General features: G+C 44.5%; 1 protein-coding gene across 1 annotated transcript in view; it reads right to left on the reverse strand.

Moving 5' to 3' along the window:
- The window catches only part of GADL1 (GAD like acidic amino acid decarboxylase 1), a 396,024-nt gene that overhangs the window by 129,448 nt on the left and 246,621 nt on the right, over positions 1-19,955 (reverse strand). Inside the window, exon 12 of the mRNA XM_088463515.1 lies at positions 535-734. Within this exon, the coding sequence (XP_088319641.1) occupies positions 535-734 (200 nt within the window). The remainder of the gene's footprint in view (positions 1-534; positions 735-19,955) is intronic.

The following is a 19,955-nucleotide window of genomic DNA, read 5'->3' on the forward strand; positions in this document are numbered from 1 at the left end:
ACTGCAGGGCCGACAGGGGATATCGCTAACAATGCCATGCTGCGGCACGCGTGTATGCACTTGCCGCATGCCGGCGATTTCGTGCTGGGTAAACATCGTCTAATTGTTACAAATTTTTATTGAGGGCCTTATTCAGAATCAGCCTTAAACTTAAAAGCAATTTGAATTTTTTTAAAAAGAATCCATCTCTGCAACCTATTTGCAGTCAGTCACATTTACCAAACTCCTTTCTCTTGTCCTACTGACTGAGATGAGACTGGATTGAGACTGGAAGCATGGCTTCATTAACATTACTGAACATACTAAAAATTGCAGCAGTCAATAGAAATATACTGAAGTTAATGCCCAGATAGTATAACTAATAAGCACTCAAGTGACTTGGATGACCAGAATTGCTCTGCGAATCCGACGTATATAAACTATTGTATGAACACCAATTCCCTTGAGTTTCAACAGTATGGGTCTGTAACATATGTGTGTAACCTACACAATTGGGATTATTTAATTTAAGGTTGAGTTATATAAATATTGTACCTTGATAATGCTAGGGCACGGTTTACCCTTTCCTCAAGTCCTATGGTCCCTAGAGCTTTCCACATCATCCAAAATTTGAATGCATCTGGTCGTCTACTGCACTGAATAGATTTGTCCCCAGTGTCATACTGAACGTCATAGAATTTATCCTGCTGGAAGAGATAGGAGGCTTCCGCTGAATGACATCTTTTAAGCAAGTCCTGCAAAAGACAATAGACCAGAAATATTCAGATATTGACATAGTGACAATGAATTGTGTATTATTCTGAATGATACAGAGAAAAATGTGTCATGCTTATGTAGACTGATAATAATCTATAACAATGTGTTGTTATACAATAATTATTACAATGTATTTTTTAATGCTTTAAAAGTGAACAATTAGTATTTTCTTGTCTTAAAAATTCCTCCAGTCCTCAATTACTTGCTATATTGACGATTGCACTGAATATACTACAGGACATTTAACAATGAGTAAAATCGGTATTCTGACCATCTGCATCCTGACCCGCTCACCCCTCTTAGGGCCTTACAGACACACAGATACACAGACATACAGTAGACATACACACACATACAGTAGCCATACACACACATACAGTAGACATACACACAAATAAAGACATACAGTAGACACTAAGTCACAGATGTAGACTCACAAACACAGAAATAAATACACAGAACCAAATCTCCCAAAAACTGCACTTGCACCACATAACAATATAAAACCTCTTCTAAATGTATCCTATATGCAGGTAGCCAATTTTGTTAAATATTGTTTCGTGTTTTGTATCTACAGTTTTACTGTCCACATTTTCCTTAATGACTGTATATTTGCTTAGTTCCATCATGCGCAGTGTCAGTGTTTTGAATGAGAACACGTGGCAGACAATAGTTGGACACTGCAGTCAAGCTAAGGTTTTTAGAAACCTCTAAATATAATTATTTTGGTGTCAGTGCCCTTAATTATATAGCTAAGTATTGTATTGGTGTGAAAAATACAAATAAGTTTAGCCACCATTCCTCTTCATCATACTTTCAGAGCAGCTGCTGGCTTTATGATCATAAACTGTAGATGGCGTTTACCGAAATGATAAAGCAGACAAAATTTCTTGCATTAATCATAGTTTTATGAATAATGAGAAATACAGCAAATCATATTGGGCCATGATGGGAAACTCCTTCACTCGGCATAATGCAAAAGAATTCAATCTCTGTAATGATTGCTGTAGTCCCCAAAGAAATACCATCTGTTTTGTATGCCTTTGCTTTATGCTATACGTTTGTTGTTCTATACATTTCTGCTGTAAAATTCGACAGCATTTTAATAACACAGTCAATACTGAGAGAGAAAAAAAATAAAACAATTCCATCTTCTTCAAGTACTACACAAATTACATTTTGCTATGTTTTAGCTAAAGAAACGACAGGCTTTAATTTTCTTGATAACACACTCCCGAAATTACACTTTGGGATATATTTACAGGTTTTTAGAAGTGGAGCTGTTGCCCATAGCAACCAATCAGATTCTACTTATCATTTATCCTGCACCTTCTAAAAGATAATAGCTGGAATCTGATTGGTTGCTATGGGCAACAGCTCTACTTCTATAAACCTGCACTTTAGTAAATATACCTCTTTGTGTGTTGTATAATAAAAATGCAAAGGCCACAGCAATGGAAGTATAAAAAATGATATTCAGATATATAATATATTTTATTGAACACAATGTTTTGTTTGTTTATTCTAAAACATGCTAGATAAAAACAAAAAATAGAAAAATGTATCAAATGTACTAAATAGTTATTAGGTTTCAGTACTGGCTAGTTATAAATAAAGAAGACTGCTATATAGTTTCCCTAAAACAGCAATGGTAAGTACCTCTTTTTTGGAGCAGTTATGCCAGGTGAGGACAGCAATATATTTATAGAAAAAAGACAGACATGAAAACGCTGAGTGGCACATTGACTAAGAGCCTGAAAATGAGAAAGCCTGTACTGATTATACGGAAGAATAGACTTGCTAAAGATAATGAATTCATACAAGTGAAGTTTTTTTTTCTCTCACTGTGATAGTCACAGGTTGATCCAGGTAGAAAATTACTTTTTGATTGCAGAACTGCAGTTCTTTAAAAGACAGGTAAATCGATTAGTTTATCCTACAATGGAGTAAGCGCTATGGTTCCTTAAACCAAAAAATTGGATGGCAACAATTCTATTCCCGAAAACTTCAACAAGACTGCTGGAATTATTTATTTATTTTAAAAATAGATAAACATGGCCCTAAAGCAGAACTAAGTAATCAGATTAGGACATCCAAATATTGTACAGATAATAAAAGCACATAGTGGGCTCGATTCAGAGTAGCAAGCAATGTCGATTTTTACAAAGTTGGGTGACTTTTTGCTACTGTTTATGTGCAAAATTCCCTAAAAACTTGTACGGTGCGTTACAGAGTGTGTCCGCACAAAGGCGCAGTTATGATGCATGGTATTAGAAATGTCTGGAAAGTGCTGAGCGATCCTTGGCGGTGACTGGGAAGTGGCTATTAAGATGCGCAGATGGTTCGTCTTATGTTATGGGAGTGTCGTGGGCATGTCACTAAATTGGTTGCGTACACAGACACGTTATCATTCACATAAGAGGCCATAGTCAGGCGGAAAATCTGCACCTGCCATAGATACGGAAGGATACAGTTGAATTTTTTTGGTGGCCATGTTTGTGTTGACTTGAGACTACAGTTCGAGAACCATACTTGCTGTCCATTCGGCTGCCTTCTCCAGGATGGCTCAGCCAGGACGGCAGTGTGGGGGGAGGTCAGGTTAGCACAGTGGGCAGTGCTGGTGATGTGCCAAAGTTTTCGTGTTGTGGCTCCGCCCTCTGCTTTACAATGCCTTGAATAGTTGCATTGTGAAGCTGGGGGTGGAACCATGATGACACAATTTTACGCAAATTGCATAATCAGCCACCTGTACCGCCCACTTTAATTGGGATGTGGGCAAGTGCAGCCAGGTGTTGTGTGGCTCTGGAAGACTTGCCCACTATTCTGGGCAGCTGGGAGCACCATCCGATTTTACGGGAGCCTCCCATACGATCTGGGAGAGTAAGTATGCCCAGAACACACCTTTACTTTACTTTAATTGCGATTTCACACTCACTGCAGTCGCATTCATGTCCACTTCCCATTATTACACAGCCATACCAGTCCCAGTCTCAGCCTCCTTGTCTCAAGTCAGATGAGACAAAAAAAAATATGCTCAATTTAAAAAATCGCAGGTTGAGACTGAAAAAAGTCTATGCTTAACTTGTAACTTACTCTGAATAAATCCCTGTGTGTAGTTCTGGAGCGCTAAATCAAATCCTGATCATTGTAGATCTATGAAGTCAACTGAGAAACTGCTGTCATTTTTCTTCCATCTTAAATAAAACTTTAAAACAAAGAATGAATAAGAACTTTAAGAACATCTGTGCCAAGTACATTTGTTCATAGTCTGTTGGGAGAGTTTGAACATTTACACATTATGGGCTCTATTCATGATCATTTAATTTCCACAAAAGCAGGTGAAAATTAAAATGTTCACCTGCTTTTGTAGAAATTACGTTTTTGGGCCATTCATTAAAAAGGTAATGCTGGAGATATCACAGGACCTGTTTACCTTTCTCTCCCGAAATGGCCCGCTGTCCTCATACACTAGTATGGGGACAGAAATTCATCAAGCTCCAAAATTACAATATTCAAGGATCGCAGTAGCAAAGATGCGTGCAATTGGTCGATTAATTCGCATTGCGCATGCATATGAATCGCAGTGGGCAAACTAACAATTGCAATGGGAACTGCATTTGCAGAGGCTCGCAGACCTAGAACACATTCATTGACAGTAACTGCCGTTTGTGGGTGGCAAAGGGGTGGTGGTCAGGAGAACGCAGGCGTGCCAGTGCATTGCAATGCTGTTGCAGGAGCGTGCATAAATTACCCACTGCAAAACCATACGCAGCCTGAGGCCTCATAGAATTTGCTGAAGTTAGCAATTCCTGAGTGAGGTCTGACCTGCCTTAACTGTGTGTATGGGTCCAATGTTACTCGATGTTGCCGAATTATTTTGCTATATTGCCCAAGTATACGGATGTGTGGAAGGGGAAGTGGCCATCCTTATGGTAAACTGTGATCACAATGTGAATGCAAACAATTGCATTTCACCGCATATATTAGTAACTGTGGTTTATGCGCTCTAGCAGAATAGCAATCCTTCCTGAATCAGGTACAGAGATCGCAGAGGTTATGCTGACCCATGGCAGAGTTATTGACAGGAAGTGCCTTTGTGGGTGGTGACGGGGAGGAAGGTGGTCATGCGTTTCAATAGCATTGCAGGGGCATGCATAAATTACCCACTGCAATACCAGTGGCTGCCTGAGGTCTGATAGTGTGCGCTGAAGTAAGCAATTCCTGAGTAAGATCTGGTCTCCATTAACTGTCCAATGTTACTCGATGTTATCGATTGTTTCTTTATGTTAGACAAGTATATAGTATTATGTGAGTAAGGGGAAGTGGGCATCCAAATGTTGGGCTGCGATTGCAATGCAAACATTTAACTATCACAGCTGATATTAGCAACTGCGTTGCGTGTGTATAAGCAGAATAGCGATCCATAGTGAATCAGGCCCTCTAGCTCACGCAGGCGCATTAGTTTCACTACTCCTAAAGATTCACTGATCCGAAAGGAGCATTAAAAGGTTTCGGAGAAACACCGATTTTCGGATCAACTGTCTCTGCAGTGGAGCAATGATTAATTGCTCCGGCGCTCGCCGAAAGTTGAAATGTTAATGATAATTAACATAATGACTAGAGCCTTATGTGACACATGAATTTGCAACTGCATCCTCTGTAGAATTCTGTTGTAGTGAAGAAATGTGTCCCCTCACATGCTCGCTTTGCTTGCCACAGGTGTTTATTCCCCCTCTATGCCCACATGGATAGTAGGGAATGACGGTGGATAGTAACTGATGACGTCAGGGCACAAATACTGAAGTAGATCTATCCACTACCGTCTGGCCATTGTCTTTACCATTTTCAGCAAGGGAGGGGGCTACGGGAAGTGAGGTGCTTGTCAGCGCCAGTGGCGGGCTGGGCCGGGGGGCAGGGTGCCATGTGCCCCCCGGGCCGCAGCGTCATGCGGGCCGTGGGCAGTCTGTGTCACTGTGACACACACTGCACCGCGTGTGTAGCGCTGACCGGACGGAGTTCGGTCAGTGCTACACAGCACAAACACACAGCCGCTGGAGCCGGCAGCTGTGTGTTTGCTTTAGCAGCTGATGAGAGTCAGACAGACTCTCATCGGCTGCTGCTCCCACTGCCAGAGCCGGACATCTTCCGGCTACTGCAGTGGGTAATGGGAGTGACGCGTCACTCCCATGACGCGTCACTCCCATGACGCGTCACTCCCATGACGCGTCACTCCCATAATGCAAAGCGGCGGACGGAGGAGCTGATCTCGGCGGCGGGACCAGGAGCAGGAGCGGGTGTCAGGTAAGTGTTTTTGTTTTTTTTATATTATGTGTGTCTACTGCGGGGAGTCTGGCACTATAAGGAGGAGACCACTACTGGGGGCACTACAAAGGGGGGACTACTACTACTGGGGGTGCTACAAGGGGGGGGGACTACTACTACTGGGGGCACTACAAGGGGGGACTACTACTACTGGGGGCACTACAAGGGGGGTACTACTACAGGGGGAGACTACTACTAGGGGCACTACAAGGGGACTACTACTAGGGGCATTGCATAGGGGAGAGGGGACTACTACTAGGGGCACTACATAGGGGGGAGGGGACTACACTGGGGGCACTGCATCGAGGGACCACTGCTGGGGGCTCTATATAAAGGGCAATAGTGGGGGTACTGCATAGGGGGAAGACTACAACTGGGGCCACTATTTAAGGGGCACTGCATAAGGGTTACCACTACTGGGGGCACTATATAAGGGGCTTACTACTGGGGGCACAAGGGGCACTGCATAGGGGGGATCACTACTGGGGGCACTACTCGAGGCCTGCATAAGGGTGTCCTCTCCTGGGGGGGGGCGCCATAGCACGCACGTTCTTTCGGGCACCCTGGCTACATGCTACTCCTCTGCCAGGGCCGCCTGCATGCATTTGCCCCCCAGGCTAAATGTTGCCAGCCAGCCCCTGGTCAGCGCCATTACTATTTGCAGCCGGGGGGGGGGCTAGGGGAGGTGAGGTGCCTGTCAGCGCCATTACTATTTGCAGCCGGGGGGAGCCTAGGGGAGGTGAGGTGCCTGTCAGCGCCATTACTATTTGCAGCCGGGGGGGGCTAGGGGAGGTGAGGTGCCTGTCAGCGCCATTACTATTTGCAGCCGGGGGGGGGTGGCTAGGGGAGGTGAGGTGCCTGCCAGTGCCTTCACAATAGGGGAGGTGAGGTTACTGCATGATTATTTAAAGGTCAAGAAAATATAAATAAATGTCACATTTTTATTTAAGAACCTGCCTCTTTCTTAAGTGGTCATGAGGGGCTTCAGTCACAAGATAAGTGAGTATCGCACCTGTTATATTTATTACTGAGTACTCCATGACAGGTGTATCCCACAGAGCCAGTGCCTCACTCCCACTTCCTTGTTTGGAGAAGATGTGGGCAGTGAATACAAGCACAAGGCACAAGCTTACATGCACAGAGACTGAGGGGTCTATTCATGATGTTAATTATAGGTTAATTAACAGTCTAACTCGCCACGAGCGCCGGAGAAATTCATCATTGCTCCGGCGCAGAGACAGCTGATGAGAAAATCATCTGTCTCTGTGAGCGGCTTTACTGCTCCAATAGAACACTAGTGCGTGTGCATGACCTACAGGTCACACATGCGCACAAGAGCCCCGACGTCTGGCGGAAGGAGCTGGAAAATGAAGGAGGAATCTGAAAAATATGGTGTTATGTATTGTTTGAGGAAATTGGTGTCTTGCTTAGTGCCCCATGAGCTCTAAATCCGTCTCTAAGGAGACTTTAAGTCACAGAATTGTTTATTTATTATTTGGAAAGTCTGACAAATAGACCATCCAATATGTATCACACATTATCATAGACGATTGAGATTGTAGACTACTTTCTGAAGTACGGGAGATAAGTAACACAATAATAGGGAGAAAAAGCTCCCTTATCTGACTGCAGACTAGTTATTACAGATGATACTAATGTGAAATGAGTCTGAGATGTGGTCGTAGCCCGCTGTTATAAAAATTGATGTCAGTATCTCTGTCACAGCAGAATGCACAAGAATTCCCTTCAATCTTCTCTATGTTTATTAAATGCATTTTGCATTTCAAACAAAAATAGGCTGATTTCATCAAATGTGTTAAGCCATTTCCTTGAAGTAAATATAAATACTCATGCATTATCTATCTTAAATCTGGCTTCAGTAGCTTTTGTTATTACAATATTGTGGTTTATAAACATTAAATAAAACAATATACTGTCATGTTGAAGAAATACTAATAGCAAAAATATAAAGAAGTACTTGAATATATGAAATAATTTTATAAACATCATACACTATGCTCTTTTAAGCAAATCAGTAGTGAACATCCTCGTGCATACGGGTAATCCCACAACCCTGCACCTACCCTTGTATTCCCACATGCAGGCAATCCCGTAAACCAGCATCTGATCTTGTGTTATTATTACATTTGGGCAATCCCAAAGTGCATATGGGCAAACCCACAAGAATGCGCCTACCTTTGTATTCCCACATGCAGGAAATCCCATAAACCTGCACCTGATCTTGTGTTATCACATTTGGGCAATCCCGAAAGCCTGCACTTGTCTTTGTGTTCCAGCATTTGGGTAATCCTGAAAGACTATACCTGCACACTCACTCTCAGTATATTTTGAAAACCTGCATTATGCTCTAAGGTCACTACCTTGGCTGCTGCTGCTCCTACCACCTGCAATGGGTGGTATGCCCTCTACTGCAGTAGCTTACCTCCTCATCCTCTAGAAGAACACCATCATGGCCATTCAGTTTCTCCAATACACAAGTATGCTCAACTAGCCCAAGGGGTCCTGATCCGAATCCCAACTCCCCTTTGCTGTGAGAATAGCTATCCAGTGGTGCCATGAATGGTGGTGGTGCAGCCATTATGGAGGCCTGAGTAACCGCAACACTCTCTGAGGCCCCTCACTTGCTCTGAAAAGGCCATGGTTTTCACCTCATCCCATACTGCATCATGATGGGCTATAGTGATATTTTTCTGTGTGCAACAACATAACCATTTCATGTCGGTTGAGCCAAAACATACCCTATGTAGGGTTAATTGTGTCATCCTCTAGGGTGGAAATCAACTGACACAATTATAAAACAGCAGATCAAACAAGGCAAATACTAGGTTGATTCTGGATGTTGCGTGGATGTGAAGCAATTGTTCTGTGTCAACACATATCTATGGGGCACATTCAATTTGATGCGAGAATAGCAACAATCTCGCACCTGCAAGGTTTTACCACTTCCTGGCATGCCTTAAGCTGCAGTCTCTTCTCTGAAGTCTTCAACAGCTGCAGGGTAGTGTTATGAGTGAGTGTGAGACACCCCAGTCAGTGTGTGTGACCCATTTTTGTGACCCCCTGTAGTGTGTGACCCCTTTATCTGTGACTCCCTGGAGAGTATGCAGTCACTTACCATCTCTGGCTGGCTTCCTTCTTCATGCATGGGAGCGCAGGCGCCGGTCCAGTGGTCTGAGGATGCAGCAACCGGGAACATATGACAGCAGATCGTACGAAGCTGGTGAGATCTTCTTTTTTCCCTACTTCTTTTCTTGCGCTGCAGGGTTTTCAATGCAGAAAACCATGTGTGCATTTTTTATAAAGTGGATACCGCGGGTTTTGGGAGAGTGAATACGCATGGTAATCCAAAATTGGTCACGTGGTCCTCAGAATTTTTTACATGGAAAACCTTGCGGCCAATTGAATCTGTCCGTATGAGTTGCAGAGACTATATATAAGGCATACGTAAATTATTGAAGACCTGAAGGTTGCAATGGAGAACAGATGAGATGATAATTAGGTATAATATTTAACGATGTATGTGTTAATTAAACAGAAATATAGAAGTAAGAACAAGCCCATTGGTTCTGCCTAATTAGTTATCTATGCTAAAACATGTTTTCTCATTTCTCCTAATTGAATTACAATTCATTTAATCTGATCCTAAAACTGTTCAATTCAGCTTATTACAGAAGCCCTATCATTTTATGAAAATACAACTCCCTAATATTAATCACAAATCTATCTCCTTCACTTTCCAGGGCAGACTGTGACATATATACATTTTTTCTTCACTATTTTAAATTCCCTAAACAGGGCCAGCGCTACCATTAGGCAGCTGCCTAGGATGCCGGCCCCTGGAGGGCGTCGCTGAGCTGCTATCCAAAAAAAGAAGGATTTCCCTGAGAGACATCCTTTCACACTGCGCTGGCAGCAGCCGCACCCCCCGGAACTTATGCCCTTTTCTCACCCCATACAGATACACTAAACTACTAGCCCGCCAAGGTCTTAGTGCTGGTCTCAGCGTGGCTACAACATCAGCAGCACTGACATTCACATGACCGAACTGCTCTGTGATGTCGGCGGCCAGCGTGGCACTAGCCCTCGGCTCTCTACTTACTGGCTCTAGTCCCTTCTCTTCCTGGACATCTCTGGATCTCCCCCCCCCTGCTCCCTTTCACTTTGAGGGCATGTGTTTTTGTTTTACAAACTGCTGCAGGCAGACGCACACTCTTTGTATGGTGCTCTTTTCTCCAATCCCCAATGCGAGGCTCCCATTTAGTCCCCTGATGACAGGCAGAATGATACAACATTTGGCCACCACAGCTGCAGATCCTGCGAGTTGTGCAAGTCCTGTATTACTTCATGTAATTGACATGACCATGCCCAGCCAGCAAGGATGGGAGCACAAGTATCCAGCTGTAGTGGCACTACAAGTCCAAGCAAACCTTGTAAGCTGGATGTGCTGGAAGGAACTTGTAGTGCTACTGCAGTTTGAGAGCTTCTGACATATCAAGAATTGTTGAGATACAGTATATACAGTACATATAGTGAACCGTGAGTGCCACCAGTGAGCAATAACTAAAACAACATTTATTGACATCAGCAATTCAAGAGATAGGCGTGGCACCAGGCATGAGGCCGGTAAGAGGTGGGGGAAGAGGTACTTTGGGCCCTTGGTCACTTGAATAGGATAGGTTATATAGCAGTCTGTAAACATGGCATACAATGACAATGATTAGATAGGTGTTGCACCATGCTAGCGGCCAGTAAGGGGTGGGGTGTAAGGTGCTTTGTGCCCACGGTCACTTGTGCGGGATAGGTTACATAGCAGTCTGTGCAAAGGCACACAGTGACATTGGTGTGAGACTGTGAGTGGTGGGTGAGGGCACTGCTGCCACCAGTTTGTATAGTGCTGCTGGTCACGTGGGCCATTCCCGCCCCTATGTAAAGCAATACAACTACAACTCAAATAAAAAATATATTGGCAGAGGCGATTTCATTGTGGACGAAGCTGTGGGCAACAACTAGTATATAATATATGTGGTGAATGTATTGTATTGCAGTCCCATGCGTGCTGTCTGTGTGATATGTCAGACTATAGGATGCTCTCTATGCGGTATGGCAGTTAGTAGGTTGATGTCTTTGCAGAATGGCGGTCATTGGGGTAGCGAATGTGCTATATGGCGGTCACTACAATGATGTCTATTGTATGGTGGCCACTGCGTTAATGTCTGTATTGTATGGTGGTCACTGCAATACTGTCTATATTCTATGGTGGTCACTCTGTGTGCTGTATAGCATTGTGAATATCAGTATGTCACATGTGGTGGTTGTGTGAGAGATGCCCAGGGGGTGCCTTTTCCTTTTGCACCAATTTTATTTTTATCTCATTTGCTACAATATCATATTAGGGTAGGAGCCCCTATCTAAAGAAGGCAGCATTAGGTGTGTGCACCAGCACAGCATTGTTAGGTATTCTATAACAGATTATCATAACTTCTTCCAGCAACACGACAAGCTTCCAAGGACCCGTACCCACAGGGGAGCAAGGGCAGTATTGTGTAGTTTTGCCTAGGGTACCTAGAAACCTTGCACAGCCCTGGAAGCACCAGTGAACATCAGAGCAACCCTATGGTTGCTCAGAATGTCCAACGGTATATGGCCACCGCTGTCAGTGGAACTGCATCTTTCGATGCATCCCTGACAGTGACACGCCATCTGTAGCCATTGCCAAGTAACAGTGAGTAGAGGTGTCCTTTACACAAACATCCTCGGCATCAAATTTCTCATCATCATCCTTGTTAGCGCCAACTACAGAAATATTAACCATCTAGGAACCTCCTCCCTGTTACTTCACTTGCAGCGCATTCAACAAATTGAAAATGGTTTTTCAAATTCAGAAACTTTGGCTAAAAAAAAATGTAACAACAATCAGTCCAGTGTCACCTAGCTGCTCCCTTCTCTCTGGATCCAAGCACCTGCAATCTCCACCACGAACACGTGCATCATCAGCAACATCCTCAATTGTGATTGGAAGTAGCCCTACATCCAATTTCATAAGAATGACTGACACCTCTCCTATCCATGGTTCCTCAGAAAGATCCTTGAGTGCTATGTCTGTTGCTACTGCTGCTGTGAGTGGATCTTCATCCCAGAAGGGGACCAGGAAGAAGACTATTTTTAGTTTAACCAAACAATTGACTGTCAAACAATCTTTTGCAAAGGGGAACAAGTATGACAGCCTGCATTATAGAAGGCCACCAAACTGAACGGATTAAAAGTTCAAGGGTGTTGTGTTATGGTTCCAGCATGGTTGTGTAAGACCTCTAGAGCCAAGGAGAGGATCTTCCACCAATAACAGCCACCTGTTATTCCTTTAGTGATAGATATTCACACCAGTACTTAGGTGGCTGCCTGGATTTAAGCCTTCAGCAGTAGAGGCTTACACAAATCGACGAAAGACTGCAGGACTGCTGACTGGGATCAAAATAGAGCTGGGAAGTTGCAGTCCTTCCACTACAAGAACTAGCTGGAGTGAGGCTGCAGGCAGATAATAACTACCACAGGAATAATGGACAAGGGGCCTGGTTCAGGTTGGATCATAAGGATGCGGATGCACACAATCGGTCGATGTTCACGTTCTGCGTATGCATTGCAGTGCACATGCACAACCCAGCCACTGTGGTTGGGTATGCGAACACAGCTTCACAAAGAAATGATTGACAGGAAGCACCAATTCGGGGAGGAGAGGGGGCATGGTCAAAGGAATGCAGGCGTGCCTGTGTGTTTGAACGCCGTTACAGGGGTGTACATAATTAAGCCCCTGTGATGGCATACGCAGCCAGAGGTCTAGATGGTGACAGGAAGTTTTGTAGTTTGTGAGTCAGGGTCAGCTCAACCACTACTGTACATATGGGTCCGATGTTACTTGATGTTACTGCTGACTTGCAGATGTATGTAATGGGAAGTGGGCATCTTTATACAGTGTGGGCGTCTTGGTATAGTGCTGCAATTGCACTGTGATCCCATTCATTTGCATATTTTTGCAGCGAGCAGGTGCATGCGATTCCAGAGTTGTGATCCATGCTGAATCAGGTCCAAGTTTCACTAGCAGTGCAAATGGTGATGGTCTCAGGTGCTCTAGGGACTATGATGCAACTGGGTTGCCAGGCATTAAGCAGCTAGATACCGGGTGATTAGTCGCTAGTTGTGGAGCAGGAGTGACCAGGACTGTGGTACTGCAGAGTTTTAGGCTATGACATGGCAGACAAAGAAATCCAGTGCAGCTGAGCCACGGCTGTGGAGCGTCTGGTTCGTGGTCTGGAGTGACCAGGCAGCAGGCTGCGGGTCGACTGGACTGAAGACTATGATGTGGCTATGCCACAGCTGAGGTATGACAGGCAGACAGATGCTAGTGGTGCAGCCTATGCCATAGAATGACGTTCTGAGGTTCAACAGAGCAAGCATAATAATGTGGCTGGTGCAGCCTTGAGTGCTGAGCTGCAATGAGTAGCAAGGTGCGGCCTTGAGGGCTAAGGTGCGACAAGCCACCGACTGAGGTATGGCAGATAGAAGATCACAGGTGCAGCTTATAACACAAGCTGGAGGCAGCGAGATGGAGAACACTGCTGGCTGAATCAGCAAATCACTGACTGACATAGCTAGATTTAGGATGTGGTGTTAATATGCCACAGGCTGCGGACAGGAAGACCGCGGCTGCATAAGTCGCTGCTCCAGTTGGCACAAACAGCAAGGATGTGAGCAACTAGGTCAACAGTAGATGACACCAGAGCAACTTCTGATCAGGCAGACAAGTACAGGAAACTGGTGATAATAATTACAGAATGCAGGAACTGCAGAACGAGGTGATTCCGGCTAAAACTCAGGCTTCCAAGCCCAGGGAAAACACATACTCTGAAGTCAAGCAATATCACCGTCAGGAAGTGTAGGGCTTATCAGAAGCAGGGAGAGCAATCCCTGCAAAGAGCCTCTCTACTGACTGAATGGTTTGTAGCTGTAAGCTGCACACAGACTGACAGAAAGGAATGCAGCTATGAGCTGCACACAAACACAGACAGAATTCCAGCTGCCTGTAGTAGCCGGAACTGGAATGGGAGCATAATGCAGCGTCCCAGTCACTTAATACGGCTGGGACCTGCCACCGAGATGATCCTGATCCGCTACCATGGATCATAACATCTTGAAGATACTTGGATGTCCTGAAGTTCTCTTGGAATGAAAGTTTGTTAAGACTGCACCTCTAAGTTTTTCAGGAGTGAAAAGAAGCCCAGGAGGAGTTCCTGTAGGGAGCTAAGCCTGCATGGACTGAATTTGTACTGACAAATCCTGGGCAAGACCGGCATAAATGTCAGTAATAGAAATTATTGGAATTTCAGTGGATGTATAGCATTGTACCTGCATGAAACTATGGGACAAAGCATCAGCCTTCACATTCTTAGACTCGGGTCTAAAGGTAATGATGAAGTTGAAATAGGTGAAGAATAATGCCCAACAAGCCTGTCTTGAATTTAATCTCTTGGCTGTCAATATAAGATGAGGGCTGCAACTAGGGGGGGGCTAGAGGTGCACGTCACCAAGCGCCGGATTTGAGGGGGTGCTGACACAGCCCCACAGACCCTGCGGTGGCTTGGGGGTGTGGAAGCTTGTGGGGCGTGGTGGCTTGCAGGCTGCAGATTCCATGTGGACTAGCCATCAGCATGGAATCTGCTGAAAATGGTCCTCCAAAAATGGCCGCTGCCTAGTCGATTTTAGAAAAAATTGTTGCCACTCTTAACTTGTCAAAGGGGACTGATATCAAAGGTAGTGGATATGAGTTCTTGACAGTGAGCAAGACTCGAAAAGGAAGGGATAAACATTTGATGCTACATCCTGGCAATGGGCAAGTGGGGGCCTAAGTTGGCAGTTCTTTCTCCAACCTGCATTCTCTTATTTGCTGGTCTATCCTGATGGTCAACTGCGTAAGGCTGTCTAAGGAGTCTAGTTCGGGACATTGGACCAGATAGTCCTTCTATCTGTTCAGTGAGACCTAGGCAAAATTAACTTTGTAGAGCCAAATCATTCCAGCCACAATCGTTAGCCCACCTTCTAAATTCCGTGCAATATTCTTCAGTGGAGTGCCACCCCAGTTTGAATGAGCACAGATGAGCCTCTGCTGAAGTTGCCCTATCAGGGTTATCATATAGAACTCTGAGAGCAGCAAAGAAGACATCAATAATAGCCCCTCATTGTTCCTTTAGAGCTGAGCATGCTCACCGGTACTAAGGTGCTGCCTGTACTTATGCTCTGAACAGTAGGGGCTTACACAGAAGTTTAAATATCACTGGAGATGTACATTATGTGGCTAGGAATTTGACTGGATAGTGAATTCCAATAAACACAATTGTGACTGAGCCATAAATTGAGTGCAGAGCAAAGTGGCTAAGTAGCTGACAGAATTGCTATGCATGGGAGATCTGAATGGCAGAGCCATGAGTAGATATTTCAGCACTGAAATGGTATGAGTGGCTGGGCAGGAGCACTGCACGTAGCTATAGATCTCATTCACTGCAAGCAGCCCCAGCAGTCCCTGTGGTCGCCCGGCATCCTGGTCACCTGGCAACCACAGCAGGGATCTTACCCTGGTAATCTGGTTACCTAGCAACTGGCAGACCCATCAGCCATTGCACTGCTGGAAGTCGCAGCTTCCCTGGCTGGATGCAAGCCGCAGCAGCGGCTCGTGACATACTGTCCATAGATATCACTGCACCTATCTTGCCCATAAAAATCACTGCACATATCCTGCCCATAGATATCACTGCACATATCCTGCCCACAGATATCACTGCACATATCCTGCCCACAGATATCACTGCACATATCTTACTCATAGATATCACTGTACATATCTTACTCATAGATATCACTGCACATATCTTACTCACAGATATCACTGCACATATCTTACTCACAGATATCACTGCACATATCTTACTCATAGATATCACTGTACATATCTGCCCATAGATAACACTGCACATGTAATTCCCAAAGATGTCACTGCACACATCCTGCCCATAGATGTCACTGCACATATCCTGCCCATAGATGTCACTGCACATATCCTGCCCAACTACTATGCTGCATATTTTTCTGTCATCTACAAATAGGTAAATTCTCCTTGCAGACCGCAAGGTAATTTATCAAATGCAAAATCCCATCTCCGCTGCACAAATAAAACGTTGGATTCATCGTGTACCTTGATTTGCATAAATGCACTGAGACCCCAGTCTTTTGCACTAGCAGAGGTGAGGAGTTGGGTGGAATGGAAAAGCTAGTAGACTACAGAGCCAGTGCATTGTTTTGTAGAACACTGTAAACACAGCATTACAGTTTGCTAAACAAAGTAAATGTAATAAAATAGAGAGGCACATTTTTATCAGTGTTCCTTGCCATGCATAAGTATTCGCTCTCTCTAAAAGGACTAGAATTCTCCACTAGCTCAGAGTTGGCAGAGAGCAGATTTTTCCTATACTTTTAATAAGACAAAACAATTCTTATGCACGGTGCACTCTGCCAGCAAAATGAACATAAATAAATGACTTGATAAAATGGACAGCATGCTCGGAACTTGGCAAAAATATATATATTTGACCCTTTCACTACTGAAGACTTTCTCATTCCTGTGCTGAGTCTATTTAGGTAATTTTAAGATGCTTATATTCAACACAAGTCATTTATTTCCCCTTACATTATTACAAATTATACCTCATTTAAAAAAAAAACTTGACGTTCCATAAAAAAAAAACATTATTATGCTTATTTCTTCTAACACAGTAAGTAAAATCTACCCAAAATTGTCAAAATTTATGTTTTTTCCTTCTAATTAGCACTCCAAGAAATACTATGTTGTTCCTGCCTTTTCAGTATATTAATATATACTGTACAATGTGTGTCACATATTATTATTTCAAACAGAAATTATATTTTGTTCCAGTTTTATTTTCATTTAGTCATGTTCTTTTTAATACAGACTAAAGACAGATTGACCTTTTCATTGTGGAGTACAAGAGGCACAGCAACAGGGACAACCCAAAAAATTACCATGTTGACTGTCCCCCACCATACAAGATAGAAAAAGATTTAAAAAAATGGGGGCACACTGGTTTTAAAGAAGGGATTCCTTTTTTTTAAATTATACCCTTCATGTGAAGTCTGATCATCAGTGTGAATATCAGACATTAAACCCTACACAGTGGCGTAAATTCTGTAAAACTGTAAAAAACGGCACCTAGGCACTGAATGCTAGGGGTGATGCGACCTGGCCGTCCCACACACTATAGGTAAAGTTCATACTGTACACCACCCAGCACAATGGATCATGAGGATGGCGCTTTCTGCTGGGCAACAAATGTGTCTGATCCAGGGTCCAGTGTTTAAGCTATGGGGCCCTGGGCTGCAGACATTATGATGTTATAATGCCGCGCTGTTGAAATGAAGGGGAGCCGCAAAGAGGAGCAGGCAGGTTATCAATAAAAAGGTAACTTGGGGGAGGGGAGGGTTGGCTCTGGAGGTGACAAAGGGGGCACAATGCTGGAAAGACACATTGGGTAACAGGTGATGCAGAAGGATGGAGTGACACTGGGAGCAGGAGTGACAGAGAGGTTGGAATGACACGGGGGGCAGGAGGCTGAAGTGGCTCAGGGGACAGGAGGCTGTAGTGACACAGGGGGTATGTGGCTGGAAGTGACACAGAAGGTATGAGGCTGGAGAGACACTGAGAGCGGGAGTGACACTGCAGGAGGCTGGAGTGAAACAGGGGATATGAGGATGGAGTGACATGAGACTAGAGACGCAGGGGCCGAAGGCTGGATGGGACACAGGAGGCCGAAGGCTGGAGGGAAACCAGGGGGCAGTAGACTAGAGGTGACACATGAGGCAGGAGGTGACACAGGGTATAAGGTGACACAGTATGCACAAGGGTGGAAGAACAATATCATACATCGTTATGAAATACATAAGTTTTTTATAGATGGACAGTGCACCAAATGTGCCCTATCTCCATTATATGAGTACAAACATGTGGGAAGGTCTCTCTTTCAGACAATGGTGCAGATGTATGAAGCTCTGGAAAGTGATAAAGTGCAGAGTGATAACCGTCCAGCCACTCAGCTCCCTACTGTCATGTTACAGGCTGTGTTTGAAAAATGTCAGTTGGTAGCTGATTGGCTGGTCGTTTATCACTCTCCACTTTATCACTTCACAGACCTTCATACATCTGCCCCAATATCTTTTATCACTTGATCACCAGAAAATATTAATCTATGCTACAGAAAACATAAGTTTTCCATATATGGGTGGGAGGGAACTAAGTGCCCTATTAGCTCCGTAAATACCTCAGCATCCATATTTGAAGGAGAGGAGTCCCCTCTTTCTAATGATTTTCTGGCAACCACCTGTGATATACTGTACCACTTGGCTCTATGTTTATATTATGTGTTTCAATAGATGGGGGAGAATACATTGGGGTAGATGTATGAAGCCCAGAAACTGTATCAGCGCACGTTATGTGCGCTGATACTGCTTCTCCCAGATGTATGATCGGTGTCTGGGTGGTAAATGACAGGGGTGCTAGATAGCAGCGCTGATAGCCTGGGCTATGTACGAACGGTCAGATCGTCTGACCGTTCGGCCGGCTGTAGCTGTCATTATCGACAGCTACAGCCTGGCATCAGCCTATCCCCACAGCAGGGACAGCGCTGTCCCTGCTGCGGCGGCTACCGGCTCCAGGGCTCCACGCGAGGATCTCGCGATACTTGCGAGATCCCGCGCATGCTCAGTGGAGCCGGCCAGAACAGAGACACAGCGCATCAGCACTAGGCTGATGCGCTGCTGTCTCTAGCGGGTAGCACCGGAGGGGGGAGTTATCGCTCCCCCTCTCCGGCCGATGAGATGTTTGTACAGCTCATCGGTAGTGCTTCCTGCTTCGCCTCGGTAAAGAGGCGAAGCGGGAAGCGTTATAGCGGCACGTTAAGTGCCGCTATAATACATCTATCCCATTGTGCCCTACTGCCCCTAATCTGGGTCAATAAAAAGTGGGGGCACCCTTGTTTCATAGAGGCAAAAATAAGCAATTAAATAAAATCTTATCATATTCTAATGCTGATTTTAGTTTTAGAAGCCTACACCTATAATACTGTTTTTTACCATTTTGGAAAGATAAATTAATGCCAATGCTAAGACAAAAACTAAGGGCCTGATTCAGCAAGGATCACAACTGCTAAAGTGTAAACAGATGGTTGAATGTTGAGTACTGCGCATGCATATGTATCGCAGTGCGTATATGTGAATACCTCACTGCACTCGGGCAGAAAGTACACAGACCCATTGCAGAGTGACTGACAAGAAGCACCGTTTGGAGGAGAAATGCAACGCCGTTGAATGCTGTTGCAGGGGCGTGCATAAATTAACCACTGCAATGGCATCCGCAGCTTGAGCTCTCACTGCATGCAGGAAAGTTAGCAGTTTAGTGGTAGGGTCATACCTGCCTTAAATGTGTGAGTGGCTCCTATGTACTTAGATGTTACCGATGTTTTGGCAGGATTTCAAGGTATTACAGATGTGTGAGAGGGGAAGTGGGCGTCTGCATGTTGTCCGTGCGAGCGATTTGCGATTGCAATTGTTAACATACTTTCACGGCAGAATTGCGTGCACGATTGCAGCCGCGATCACATCAGTGATCCTTGCTGAATCAGGTGCGTATTTTCTGAAAACACAAGGTCTACTGAAAAAAACAACTGCAAACAAAAAACAAACAAACAGTGATATTGGAATGGAGCATAAACATTAAAAAATGGTCTCCGCAAAGGGGTGAGAAA

Source organism: Taudactylus pleione, unplaced genomic scaffold (assembly GCF_031769625.1).
Source record: "Taudactylus pleione unplaced genomic scaffold, aTauple2 ptg000053l, whole genome shotgun sequence".
Lineage (NCBI taxonomy): Eukaryota > Metazoa > Chordata > Amphibia > Anura > Myobatrachidae > Taudactylus > Taudactylus pleione.